General features: G+C 33.7%; 1 protein-coding gene across 1 annotated transcript in view; it reads left to right on the top strand.

Moving 5' to 3' along the window:
• CWC27 (CWC27 spliceosome associated cyclophilin) overlaps window positions 1-15,489 on the top strand; it is a 257,508-nt gene that overhangs the window by 116,420 nt on the left and 125,599 nt on the right. Inside the window, exon 11 of the mRNA XM_007973839.3 lies at window positions 399-502. Coding sequence (XP_007972030.1) covers window positions 399-502 — 104 coding nt within the window. The remainder of the gene's footprint in view (window positions 1-398; window positions 503-15,489) is intronic.

The following is a 15,489-nucleotide window of genomic DNA, read 5'->3' as shown; positions in this document are numbered from 1 at the left end:
GCCATTTTTGAAGCCAGATTTTTTGCATATGTCCATGCTTAATGAGTAATATTTATATTAAAAATTTTGTTTTGATCCTGTATCTCCATAAGTTATTAAACTAAAACTAGAATGTTAAATTTGTTAATGAACTAGGAAGATAATGGGTCATTTATCACTTACGTTTGATAGGGGATATATTTTATAGTAATTCATACTGCTATTATGAAAAAATTAGAACTTTTAAAATCCTTTAAGTGTATTTCTATACCACAAGTATACATACACAGAAACAAAATAAATGAATTACATTATTCACTTTATTTTTCTTAGATGTGGTATACCAACGATTCTGTTTTTGCAAAACAACTTTTACTCTCAATATGTTATATACTTACATAACTCTTTTTGCTTTATAGCGAAGAGCTCAGAAAAGAAGCAAGACAATTAAAACGGGAACTCTTAGCAGCAAAACAAAAAAAAGTAGAAAATGAAGCAAAACAAGCAGAAAAAAGAAGTGAAGGTAAGGGCATTCATCAGGCTTATTTTTTCACTTGATACTCCTCCTTCTCTGAATTTTCTTAGCTCCTCCCTGCTTTCTCCCATTTTCATCCCTTCCTTTCTCCTTTCCTTCTCATTTTCTCTTCCCTGTTTCTTTCCCTCCTTCTTGAGTTAGGGTGTGTGTATGTGTGTGTGTGTATGTGTGTGTGTGTGTGTGTGTGTGTGTGTAAAATACTTTCTTTGAACTGTTAGCCAGTAAAATAAATTTCCACCCAGGAAATTTGTCTGAGAAGTAAATTCAGTGCAAATGGGATTGTAACTATTGTTTTTAAGTAAGATTCATGAAAACTAACAGAATACTTGAAATCTAGCAAAACTTAAAGGTTGCCATAGCATCTAACTAGATTAAAAGTACACAAGGGTGGAATGTTTTTATATATATATATATATATATCATATTCTTTAAAACATTTTTAAAAAGTGTTTGAGCCCTATGTTTGGGACTTAGGTAAACATTTGTGTGTTGGTTTGAATAGTATTAAATGCCTAATATTGTTTTTTGTTTGTTTTTGTTTTTACTCTTATGTTAAGACATAGAAAATCTAAAGTATTGATAAAGCTGATGAAAATAACATCTTGCTGTTTATACAGGTTAATTAGGTTCTTTGTTTCACTATGATTTTTATTAAGCTTTAAATAAAAGCTTTTTCATTGATGATCTTTAATTTAGTTTAAAATTGTTTCAGCTATAAAGCATGTAATATTCAGTTTCCAAAATAACAGCTTGGAACCCTCATCTGTTTTCTTTTTACAGTGATAAATTGTATTGTACATTCAGTGAATATGATCAGAAATTTTATTCAATTGCCTCTCATAATGTGTACTAAATTTGGTATAACAAATTTGCTTGTGCATATATATTCTATATTTTTATGCTTTTGAAAGCTTGGAGTGTTTTATCTAATAGATTCTATTGACAGTCACTGGAGGTGTATTAAAGAATAAGATGTAGCATCTAGCCTTAAAGACTACACATTCTAATACAGAACAGTGGCACAATGTCTGGCCATAGGTATTATTATTGTTTATTTTAAGTAGCATGAGTAATACCACATAACTATTTAAAGAGCATAGTTCTCAATTCTCAGATTATTTGTACAAAATCCCCAATGACTATTTTCATAAAGGCAGATATTATACATACTTCATGAAGATTTGAAAGTCACTAAAGTATATACTTGAATGAAACTAATTATTTAAAAATTAACTGAGGTATAATGACTCAAATAATAAACTGAATTTAGAAGAAGGGATAAACTTATTTGTGGCTAGATCATGAAGGCAAAATATAACCCAGAATATAAACAATATATTAGCAATAATGAGATTTGAAACAAGTACAGTCAGGATTATTTTATTTTTAGGTTTATAAGTAATTATCTTAGAAGACTGTTTCTTATAATTAAAAGTATTTTAAATATATGAAAATAATTTCAACTAGAAAGAATAAAATCTAAAACTTAAATATTTTATTCGCTTTTGAGCTAATAATTATTAGTACCCTCATGTCTTAAACACTATGCTAGATTAGGAGTGTAACATTGTGACTTATAGTTATGATCTACTAGGAGTGAAAGAAATGCAGTAGGTATACTATAATAGTGCCATACAGGTGACGCCTACATTAGACATAAACAGTGCTATGTTTATTTATTTGTCTCCCTTTGAAATAATAGGTAAAGAAATACATTAATCTTAAAGACTGATTTCTTAATACAAAAGAGAAGATTCTTAACAGAGCTCATTTCAGTCTGCTTTTATTTATTTATTTATTTATTTATTTATTTATTTATTTTTTATTGAGAGGGAGTCTCACTCTGTCACCATGCAGTGGCGTGATCTTGGCTCACTGCCACCCCCGCCTCCCGGGTTCAAGTGATTCTAGTCTGTCAGCCTCCCAAGTAACTGAAACTACAGGCACGTGCCACCATGCCTGTCTGATTTTTTGTATTTTTAATAGAGACAGGGTTTCACCATGTTGACCAGCTGGTCTCAAACTCCTGACCTCAGGTGATCTGCCTGCCTCAGCCTCCCAGAGTGCTGGAATTATGGGCGTGAGCCACGGTGCCTGGCCTCAATCTGCTTTTATGATTGTTAACCATGTGAAAATATTTCTATGCCATAATTGGAAAGAGAATTATATTACTAATTGTTTTTCTGTTAACTTTCCTTATATCATATAGAAGTACCTGGATTTTCTCTAAATCCAAATGATTGTTAAAATTAGCTTCCCCCAAAATTGGGTCATTTGATTGGTTTTGTTTTTTCTCATCTCAAAATATGCCATTTTATTTATTTATTTTTATTGTTTTATTTTGAAATTATTTTAGACTTACACAGAAGTTGCAAAAGTAATAGTTACCATATACCTTTAATGTTAAGACCTTCCGTGACCATAGATTAGTGATCAAAACCATGCCATTAATGTTGGAACAATACTATTAACTAACTTCAGACCGTATCAGAATTTCACCATTTTCCACACTAATATCCTTTTTTGTTCTATGATTTTATCTAGGATCGAGTTGCGTTTATTTGTCATGTCTTCTTGGTCTCTTCTGATCTGTGACAATTCCTCAATCATCCCTTGTCTTTCATGACCTTGACACTTTGAAAAGTCTTGGTTAGATATTTTGTAGAATGTCTCTCAATTTGAGTCTGATGTTTTCTAATTGAATTATGATTATTTCTTTTTTGGGAAGATTATCACAGAAGTAGTATTCCTTCTCAGTGCATTATATCAGGAGTAACACAGTGTCTCCTGTCTTATTCCTGATGATATTACCTTGATCCCTTGGTTAAAATGGTGTCTGCTGAGTTGCTGTACTCTTTACAGTTTACAGTACAGTTGCTGTACTGCTTTACAGTTGCTGTAAAAAGACTCTTCCTTTGAGTTTTATAAATATTTAGGGGAAGATACTTTGACACTATACAAATATTCTGTTTCTCTTCAAGTTTCTCTCTACTAACTTTAGCATCTGTTGGTAGATGGTAGATCTTACCTATTGAAAACAATTATTTTCTGTGGTGTTCTGATGGTGCCTTTCTAGTTCTCTGATTTCTACTTTAATTACTTGGAATTCTGTAAGAAAGAACTTTCTCTTTTGTTATTTACATCTTAATTTCAGTATGAGCCGTGAATATTTATATTATTTATAAGTATGCTAATATATTTATAAATATATATTATTTATATAATATATTGACATTTGTAAATAATGTTATAATAATAATAGATGTTATTCATATATTTGTATTTAAATGTAAATTATATAGTGTTATAATCCCAAAATATATATTATTTACATAATATATTGACATTTATAATGTTATAATAATAAATAATATGTTATTTATATATTTATATTTAAACATAAATTATATAGTTTATACTATTTATTATACTATATAGAGTTAATTATATGAAACTACTATTATTTATTTTGTTCAAATTTTTCCAGCTTTGGCCATTGGTAGCTCTTTCAGGGTTGACTTGTGTGCCCTTTTAGCTTCTCCCCATCCTTTGAGCACTTCTTACTTTCTGGCACTGCAAGATGCTTCTAGCTGATCTTGTATTTTCCCTTCTCCAGACCTGCAATCAACCACTTCTTTGAGGAACTGTGGTTACTCTAATCGGAGTATTGTTTTTAGAAACCAAGAGCTGGGCACTAAGTAGACCATTTGATTTTGGTTCTAATACTGTTAGAGTGCTATTAGGAGCAATATTTTATTATGTTTTATTATCAGTATCTTGTTAGAAGGCTTAGCAAAATTCTTTCTTAGAACCATCTATGATGTACATTATGGATTACCTTTTTCTTAGAATTGTATTTCCTCTAAAGTTACTGTGATCTTTTAAAATTGGCAAGTATTGCTGTTATAATGGTAAAAAAATGACTATGAATTTATTATGAAAAATGTGTGATTTTAGTCAAGTATTGCTGTTATAATGGTAAAAAATTGACTATGAATTTATTATGAGAAATGTGTGATTTTAGTAAATATTACATTGTATTTGAAATTCTTCTTTCCTCATGATTAAAAATGATACCATGAGATTTCTCACTACATAGCATTATGGAAACAAAGTAAAGTTTTAGGAATCCTTGAATGTGTGTCAGAACTTAGCCTATCTTCCCAACCAGTAGATATTCCAAGGTTAGAACCACGTGAACTCTGGGAACAGATCCAGAGGTTCTCATAGGTATTTACATAGTAAGATTCTCACAAGAAAAGAAGTTGAAAGTGTTATTTAACCTTGGCTCTGAAATTTCTCAGTTGAGCTGTATACCCTAATGAACCTATTCAGGAAAGATTTTTTATTGGACTATATGGCTACATATCTGGCTTTTATAAAGCACTTTATTTTAATCCAAAACAAAATCTAAGTATTCTGGCAAATCTGAATGATTTGGTCTTTTGAACATTTTATCTATATCTAGCAATTTAGTTTACCAATAAACTGAAAGGCAGATAATTGATATTTTTAAAAACACTTTGCTTAGCTTGATATACCAAATTGTTGTATAATATAGACCTGTCTTCTGTATGAATTTTCATTTGGATGCATGTAACACCTGCCAATATGGAGAGACTAAAAATACATTAATTTTGGAAATTTTAATAGTAATTTTGTTAGTAATACTTGGTGCTTGTTATATGTAACACTAATGGTTATAAGGATGCTTTGGAATATTGTATCTCCTGAGAAAATAAGTACGGCAGTATTAAGACTCTTACAGTTACAAACAGTAAAGTTATCTAAGCCTTTGTGACTCAGTTTTCTTTTCATAAATCCACGGATAAAATGCCTTGAACACTCCTCAGGGATCTTATAAGAAGCAAATTAACAAGAAAATCCTTAACAAATGTACATTACTATATAAAATTAATAATTTTAGATTTTAAAAAAGAAAAATATAGCTATTCTTGGTTCTATTTTGTTTCCTATCCAAATTGTATATGTTGAAAATGTGAATTTTAGCACTGTGTTAGTTGCAGTTAAAGCTTATAATCAATATGGCTATATGTAAATATTGCATAAGTTAAAATCCCAAAATAAGCTTTTCTTCATGTTTTTCAAATTTTGAAGTTGCATGTCTATAATCATAATCATATTCTTTGTTAAAAGAGGTGTGTGTGAACTTGTGTAAATTCTTAAGTAAAGCGTCTAGTGATATTATTTCCTGGTTTTATGAATCCATCTGTCAAGTCTTAACACTTACTGATTATTGCCACTTCATTTCAGAATTTAATATATTATCCTTGGGTTAAAGCACTTGGGAAGGAACTCGTAAAAACAAGAAAGCTTTGTGTTCTTTTTTAATTTTAATTTTTAATTTTAGATTCAGGGGTTACATGTGCAGGTTTGTTACATGGGTATATTGCGTGATGCTGAGATTTGTTTTTCTAATGATCCCATCACCCAGGTGGTGAAATAATACCCAACAGGTAGTTTTTCAACCCTTGTCCTCCTCCCTGTCTTGTTCCTTTTGCAATCCCAAGTTTCTTATTGTTTCCTTGTGTCCATATGTATGTGGCATTTAGTTCTCATTTATAAGTGAGAAAATGCAGTATTTGGTTTCTGTTTCTACATTAGTTTGCTTAGGATAATGTCTCCAGCTGCATCCATGTTGCTGCAAACAACATGATTTTTTTCCTTTTTATGACTGTGTAGTTTTCAATGGTGTATATGTATAAAATTTTCTTTATCCAGTTCACTGTTGGTGGGCACCTAGGTTGATACCACGTCTTTGCTATTGTGAATAGTGAATAACAATAAACATACGAGTGCAGGTGTCTTTTTGGTAGAATGATTTCTCTTTCTTTGGGTAGGTACCCAGTAATGGGATTGCTGGGTCAAATGGTAATTCTATTTTTAATTCTTTAAGAAATCTCCACAGTGCTTTCCACAAAAGGTAAACTAATTTACATTCCCATCACCATTGTATAAGCATTCTCTTTTCTCTCCAATGCTGCCAACATCTGTTATTTTCTGACTTGTTACTAACAGCCATTCTGACTAGTGTGAGATGGTGTCTCATTATGGTTTTGATTTCCATCTTTCTGATGATTAGTGATGTTGAACATTTTTTCATATTTTTTTGGCCACTTGTATGCCTGCTTTTGAGAAGTGTCTGTTCATGTCTTTTGCTTATTTTTAATTGAGCCGGGTTTTTTATTTTCTTGTTGATTTGTTTAAATTCTTTATAGATTTTGGATATTAGTTCTTTGTTGGGTGCATACTTTGCAAATATTTTCTCCCATTCTGTAGGTAGTTTACTCTGTTGATAGTTTATTTTGCTGTGTAGAAGTTCTTCAGTTTAGTGAGGTTCCAATCAACAATTTTTGGTTTTGTTACATTTGCCTTTGGGGACTTAGTCATAAATTATTTTCATAGGCCAATGTCTAGAAGAGTATTCCCTGGGCTTTTTCTAGGATTTTTGTAGTGTGAGGTCTTACATTTAGATCTTTAGTCTATCTTGTGTTAATTTTTGTGTATGGTGAGAGGTAGGGGTTCAGTTTCATTCTTCAGCGTATGGTTAGCCAGTTTTCCAAGCACCATTTATTGAATAGAGTATCCCTTCCCTATTGCTTATTTTTTTTCAACTTTGTCAAAGATCATTTGGTTGTATTTATGTGGCTTTATTTCAGGGGTCTCTATTCTATTCAATCAGTTTTTGTGTCTGTTTTTATACCAGTAGTATGCTATTTTGGTTGCTATAGACTGGTAGTGTAATTTGAAGATGGGTAATGTGATGCCTCTAGCTTTATTCTTATTCTTGGGGTTGCTTTGTATATTAGTCCATTTTCACACTGCTATAAAGATACTACTTGAGACTGGGTAATTTGTAAAGGAAAGAGGTTTAATTGGCTCACAGTTCCACGTGGCTGGGGAGTCCTCAGGAAACTTACAATCATGGCAGAAGGTGAAGGAGAAGCAAGTACCTTCTTCACAAGGCCACAGAAAAAGAGAGGGAGATTGCCACTTTTAACCATCAGATATTGTGAGAACCATCAGATCTTGTGAGAACTCACTCACTATCCTGAGAACAGCATGAGGGAAACTGCTCCCATGATCCAGTCACCTCCCGCCAGGTTCCTCCTTCAACACAAGGGGATTACAATTCAAGATGAGATTTGGATGGGGACACAGAGCCAAAACATCGTTCTACCCCTGGCCTCTCTGAAATCTCATGTCCTTCTCACATTTCAAAACACAATCATGCCTTCCCACAGTCCCCCAAAGTCTTAACTCATTCCAGCATTAACCCAAAAGTCCAAGTCCAAAGTCTCATCTGAGACAAGGCAAGTCCTTTCTGCATAGGAGCCTGTACAAATCAAAAGTCTGTTAGTTACTTCCAAGATACAATGGGGATACAAGTATTGGGTAAATGCCACCATTCCAAGTGGGAGAAATTGGTCAAAACAAAGGGGCTACAGGCCCCACGGAAGCCAGAATTTGGCCGGGCAGTCATTAAATCCTAAAGCTCCAAAATGATCTCTTTTGCCTCTATGTCCCACATGCAGGGAACACTGATGGAAAGGATGGGTTCCCAAGGCCTTGGGAAGCTCTACCCCTACGGCTTTGCAGGGTTCAGCCACTGAGGCTGCTCTCATGGGCTGGCCTTGAGTGCCTGCAGCTTTTCTAGGAGCACAGGTCAAGCCACTGGTGGATCTACTATCCTGCAGCCTGGAGGACAGTGGCCTTCTTCTCACAGCTCCAGGAGGCAGTACCCCAGTGGGGACTCTCTGTGTGGGCTCCAACCTCACATTTCCCTTGTGCACTGCCCTAGCAGAGGTTCTCCATGAGGGCTCCACCTTTGCAGTAGATTTCTGCCTGGACATTCAAGATGAGATTTGGGTGGTGACACAAAGCCAAACCATATCACCTTGGCTATTTGGACTCTTTTTTGGTTCCATATAAATTTTAGAATAGTTTTTCTAATTCTGTGAAAAATGACATTGGTAATTTATAGAAATAGCATTGAATCTATAGATTGCTTTGGGCAATATGAACATTTTAATGATATTGATTCTTCCAACCCACAAGCATGGAATGTTTTCTCATTTGTTTGTGTCATTTATGGTTTCTTTCATCAGTGTTTTATAGTTCTTCTTGTAGAGATTTTTACCTTTTTGGTCAGATGTATTCCTAGGTATTTTATTTATTGTAGCTATTGTAAATGGGATTGCATTTGTGATTTGATTCTCACCTTGATCACTATTTGGTATATAGAAATACTACTGATTTTAGTACATTGGTCTTGTATCCTCAGACTTTGCTGAAGTGGTTTATCAGATAGAAGTCTTTCCACAGAATCTTAAGGGTTTTCTCGGTATAGAATCATATCATCAGTGAAAAGAGGTAATTTGACTTCTCTTTGTCCAATGTGGAAGTATTTTATTTATTTATCTTGCCTACCTGCTCTGAAAAGCTTTGGGTTCTACTGCTTGTGCATGGAAATATCTAGTTTTGTCGTTCTTGCAGAAATGGAGATCTCCCATTTACCCAGGTGCTTTAATAGGCATAAAACTTTCTTCAGGGATTCTGCCATCTTAGGAAATCCACCTTTAATAATGGATTATTTTTTCATTGTTTTTTTCATCTTTACCCAGGTTCCTGGGCCAGATCCTTAACCAGATTTGTATAGACAATTAGAGACTTACATTGTATTCACAGTTTCACTTTTAAATTTTTTCTATCACATTAGGCAAGTCACTTTAAAATCTGGACCCATCTGTTGCTCCATATATAAAGTTAAATATAAATAGGATCTCTTATTACTTATATCACAAGGATGTTGTCAGGTAATAGATATAATTATACGCTTTAGGAATAAATATATATGTATAACTTTGTAAGTTTTGCCATTGGTTTGTCATCTATTTACTTTTTAAAGACTTCAGATAATGTATAAAGGAATGCTTTAGTAAATGTAAGAAATAGAACGTCAAGGAATTAAGCCATTTTATAGTCATATAATCAAAAGTTTTTATAATAGCATGATATTTTAAAAATTCAAAACAGTTACATTTCTTCATTGAATATAGAATTTACAGTAGGCTCTAACACCCTAATTTAGGTAAACAAAAAATGTGGTGTTTTACTTTAGATACCAGCAATGTCAAAAGAGATGTACTGCAGGACAATCCTGTTTACAGCCTTGGAGTATCTTTAGTCCCATTGTAAATCATCCAGGCCTGTGCATAAGGTTGTTGTGGAGAGTGGGAGGATAATAAATTTTGAATAAGATTGATAGTTAATTGGAGATAGAGTTGGTTTCCTGTGTTGGCTCTGTCAGGTTCTTTAATAAACTATGTAATCCTTTTCATTAAATCATGTCTCTTAAGTCTTTTCCAGATTTCTTTAAGTTTCATATCAAAACCAGTACCAAACTGAACGTAGTCACCTAGAGATGACAGGTTTGGACATATTCTCTAATCAGCTTTAAAGAGATAAGGTGTTAGGTCCTCTTTCAAAGTTCTAGGCAGACAATACCTGCTCTATGACTGGTGCCAGAAATTAGAGGAGAAGGGTCAGGCTGAGCTTGTAAATCAAGAAATAATTTTAAAGCCTCTTCATGAAACATATCCCTGAGATGCCTAGTACCTCTCAAGTTGCACTGGGCTATTTCACATTTCTTCAGACTATCTTTTTAATACTGGATTAAATCAGACTAGAGTCCCTCAGGCTTAATAGGTTGTGAAAGTATATAGTTTTTGAGTAGTTTTCATCTGGCTAATATATAGTATTAAACTAGCTTGGTCTTAGTTGGTATAAGAAACAAAAACCTTCTTTGAGTGTTAGTTCTGTGTTCTACTTAATACCATGTAAAATTATCTTATTGAGCAAACTGGTTCTCTTTTCCAAAGCAGTTAACTTTCTTTAGGTACTATTGAGTTATTTTTTTTCTTGGAACCCAGAAGTATCAGACCTATTTTTCTTTCTACTCTTAATCTATGTGCTAATTTTTACTTTATTTACATTAAGTGAAAGTATATTTGCACTTGATTCATAGGATGCATCTCAGGCCAGCCATCATTTTCTACTTCTTCTTACGTTGGGAAGGGCCACTAACAAATTGATTATCTGGTTTTCTAAGCTAAAATCCAGTTAAAGAATAAAAGTAACGGAGTGTATACTCTGAAAGGGTGAATTTTATGGTGAATTTTATGGTAAAAGGGTGAAATATATCTCAATAATTTAATAAATAAATAAAAAAGCAAAAGAAAAACCAGAAAAGGCACTGACCTGTGAACTTTTCTAGCCCAGTATTTTATTGGGCTAAAAAGAAATTTTTTTTAAGTGTGAGAGAAAAGCATGGCTAGAGACATTCGTTCATTTTGGTAGCAGCAAGAGGTGATCGCCAACCAGCCGACACTAGGTCAGGAAACACAAGAACGTAAGAGTCAAATATTGTGGAAATACTTGTTATACATGCTTTACTCTGAATGTGTATATCTTTAAAAGATAAAGTTATCCCTACCGATTATAATGACCCTGATGCATTAAAAGAAGGTTAAATTGTATTTATTATTCTTTAATAAGATAGAGAATGGGCAATGATTCCAGCCTAATTAGTTTAAAAAAATGAATCATTTTCATCAGTTAAAGATAAGGTTCTCTTATCTAGACTATTCAATTGTGTGGAATAACTCATTTCCTGAAAGTCCTGGAAAAATAGAACTTTATTCTGTAGCTAGGACAGTCGGCCTCTCAACTGAAATTTTCTTGAACCCCTTACTACATTTAAGTACTAGAAACCATGCAATATTTTAAACAAGGTATCTTTCAATAATATAATTTCTTAAATAGTAAAGATTTTTAAAGGTCTGTAGCAAATGTGAAGATGAACATACCCTCACAATTACATCAAGAATTTAATCTTTTGGTAAAGTAGATAAGAGATGATCATCTTTAAGAGTCCATAAAGTACTTTGTTCTTTTTTAGACAATCTGTCTCAAACTTTCTTCCAAGTCATAATTAGTGAATCTTGTTGAGCTTTACTTTGGGAACCCTACATTATAGGCATATTTAACTTTTATGAGCAATAAAAAATAAATTCTAACCAATTCACATATTTTTATGTCTTAAATTCTGGGTCGCCTTACAGACCTCCTAATGTTGCTTAGGATACTTTGTTGGTGGTGGTGGTAGTGGTGGTGTTGAGACAGAGTCTCGCTTTGTCTCCCAGGCTGGAGTGCAGTGGTGCGATCTCAGCTCACTGCAACCTCCGCCTCCTGTGTTCAAGCAATTCTCTTGCCTTGGCCCCCTGAGTAGCTGGGATTACAGGCATGTGCCACCACACCTGGCTAACTTTTTTATTTTTAGTACAGACGGGTTTTCGCCATATTGGCCAGGCAGGTCTCGAGCTCGTGACCTTGGGTGATCTGGCTGCCTCAGCCTCCCAAAGTGCTGGGATTACAGGCATGAGCCACCACACCCAGCCCATCTGTTGCAGCTTTTAAGAACCAATGTATTTAGGATATCTCTCTGCATCCCTTTGCTGTCTTAACACAGTTTTATAATAACCCTTCTTTCTGGCCTGGTGGTTGTAATTTCAATGTTGAGAATTTGACAAGAGCCTTTAGCTATATTTTTAGTAACTGCAGTTTGTCCTTCTATTACTAATACCTGTGTCATTCTTGACCCGGTAAAAATAGATTGCTTAGTTCATACAGGTAAATATTAGTTTTGAGTCACTATTGTCTCTTTATTTTAAAAAAAAAAAAAAAAAAAAAGCTGTATTTCTTACATTGTCAAAGTAACATTTATTCTTTGCAAAAATATCAGAAATGTAGAAAGGCATAAAGGATAAAAAGAAGTATTACCCCATAATACTTCGCCAAAGATAACCAGTTAACTTTGTGATATTTATTTTTTCTGGACTTGTTTCTTTTCATGCTAGAGACACACATGTGTTTTTTCCCCCATAATGTCATTTTGTTATAATTTTGTATATAATATGCCTTTTTAAAAGAATGTTTATATTGAAATTGACCAAGAATTCTTAAGGGGGCAACTTGCTTTAGGAGTATGTCTTCTTAATTCTCTTACATCACACAACATGAGATATAGAGGATGATGGATATAAAGACCATACAAATGTAGTTAAGACATTAAAAATTCCCACTATTTCAGCTCTAGGGTTTAGAATATGTGGGAGCAATGATAGCCAGGGACTACATTTTCATTGCTGATGAGAATTCTCTATATCTCTCGTTCTTTTAAAAAAAAAATCATTTAAAAAGTCATTAAAATAAATCCTGAGATCATGATGTAGTTTGTTACCTCTTCCTTTCTCAACTGGCCACTAAAAATTCTGCAAGGAAAGATGAGATTCAGTTAGGTATTTGGAGCCTACATTGAAATAATTACAAATTTGTCCATTCTTGGAAAGTAGAAGAGGTGAAGGTTTTGTGTATGTGTGCACGCACATGTGCATGTGTGCATGCACACACACATGTGTTTTATTGTTTTGTTTTGTTTGGATATTTAGATTGTCTCAAGAGAGGAACTAATATCATCATTAAAAGTTTGATTGTAACCAGTGTTCCTATTTGGGAATGGAGTTGTTAACTTTTCCAGACTGCTGTCAAGACCTTATTTTAAGTAAGATGTTTTTCTTTTATGTGACATTTTCTGAAGTTTTGCCAAAAATGACATCAAACATATAATTCATTTGAGTGCTGAGTTTCTTCAACATCTTGCAGCACTTAATCAAATTTGGGAAAGATATTCTTTTCACAACTCTATAGTGTAAACCTGTGAATATGTTGCATTAAAACTTACTTTGGACAGTTTAATCTGCATGGTATTAGGTTGATTTTTAAAAAATGATTAATGCAATATGCTGATAGTTTTTAATGGTTATATTTTCAAATTATTCACATAAACTCCAGGCAGATGGTACAGTTGCAGCTTTTGAGTATTAGTATTTTTTCACACAAAACTCAGATACTCCCTAAATTATGTTAATAGCTACATTAAAGAATTTGAAATGCCAGACAGAACAAAAGAAATACTGAAGTTCTCAGAAAACTAACAAGATGCTCAAATATTGAGAAATCATTGAGAATCATTTTGATATACAAAAATATTTTATATTGACTTTTTTAAGAAGAATATGGCCATGCCAGAATGTAAGTTTGTTTAAAACGTTATGCTGCAGTATGTTAAAATGTGAAAGTAAGCTAACCTTAACGAATGTCTTACTCATTAGAAACTCTCATCTTGGGTGTGCTCTGTTTGTATCTGTTACTTCTGTGCAATAATCACAGTCCTGAAGGGATCATCTGGGCCAATCCCTCCTTTTTTTTTTTTAGACGGAATCTCACTCTGTTGCTGAGGCTGGAGAACAGTGGCATGATCTCAACTCACTGCACCTTCCTTCTCCCAAGTTCAAACGATTCTCCTACCTCAGCCTCCCGAGTAGCCAGGATTTCAGGTGCCCATCACCACACCCAGCTATTTTTTGTATTTTTAGTAGAGATGGGGTTTCACCATGTTGACCAGGCTGATATTGAACTCCAAACCTCGTGATCCACCCACCTCGGCCTCCCAAAGTGCTGGATTATAGGCATGAGCCACCGTGCCTGGTCCCTCCATTTTATATATATAGGAAACCTAGAGCTAGCCAATTAAGGTGCTTACCCAATATTACACAGCAAAGTAATAGAACTAGAACTCAGGACCCTTAGATCTGTGTCCAGTGCCCTTTCTACTACTTGTTTTTCAGTATGATCCAACCTTGAGTGGATGTGGTCTATATAAAGTTTTAATTAGTATTTATTAAAATCCACTTTGGTTTTGGCCGGAATAATTGTTTCTAAAACCCTCCTAGGCAAACTTAGAGTCTTTTGGAGAGCATATTATTATTATAAACCTATACCTTTTTAAAGATTACACATGTAATTTGGGAATGAATGACAAAAAGTTGTTATGTAATGGAACACATCAATTTCTGTCACTATGGCAGCCTAGGAGTCCAAACTGATCCCCTCACTAAAAACAATGAAAAATGTTGGATATAATACAAAAATATTTTTTTCATATGTTCCTATGACTTGCAAAAATGCAAGGAATACTTAAGCCAGGGAATAAATAAGGGTATGAACTAATATAAGTAAGTGGAGCACTAAGTCAGGCTTTAACCCTAAGGACATTTGTTAAATTGAGTGAACTGGAGCATTGCTTTTTGAAATCTCACAAAGTTCATGGAAGATAATGTAAAACTTAAGGTTTTCCCAAGGTAGGGAGGGTCTAACAAGACTATTCCGTGTAGTTGAGGGCCCAAAGAAACACATCCTTAGTGGCAGGAGTAATTAGAAATAAGCAGGGTCACCTCATTTCCATCAGTGGACTACAAGGGAACCTTTCTTGAATCATGGCACAAAATATTTGGGAACAAGAGCATCTCTTGGGAACTCTAGCAACAAGGCAGCCTTCCCATCAGTTAGAAGTCTAAATTCACACTGCCTGAGTGGTCTCCAAATCTTCCAGCCAAGGATTTAGTTGCAATGATAGTCTTGGAGGAAAATATGAGCAATATGTGTTCACAGACAGTATGTGATCACCCTATGCAATGTAGCAGTCTACTTATGCATCAGAGAAAAATATGAACAGCATCTATAGCATATGATATGTGAAAATGTGCTTTAAATCTGTAATAAAAGACCAACAAACTAACAGAAAAAAAAAAGGACCAGAACACAGAAAATTCATATAAGAAAAACTTTGAGGGACATCATTGTCACTTTCAAGTTTTGACAATTATGAACAATTTTGTATGCAATAACAAACAATAAAAGAGTTTAGTTGGAAATGGTCCTCAATCTTAAGTGCCTACAGAAGCCTGATACAAACAAACATAAATCTTTCCAGGAGAATCCTACTTTCATTCCCAGACCTCAAGGAAAGTATAAAAAGAAAAAGAACAGCTCAG

The sequence above is a fragment of the Chlorocebus sabaeus genome, chromosome 4 (assembly GCF_047675955.1).
Source record: "Chlorocebus sabaeus isolate Y175 chromosome 4, mChlSab1.0.hap1, whole genome shotgun sequence".
In the NCBI taxonomy this organism is placed as follows: domain Eukaryota; kingdom Metazoa; phylum Chordata; class Mammalia; order Primates; family Cercopithecidae; genus Chlorocebus; species Chlorocebus sabaeus.
This window is presented reverse-complemented; position numbering and strand designations above follow the sequence as displayed.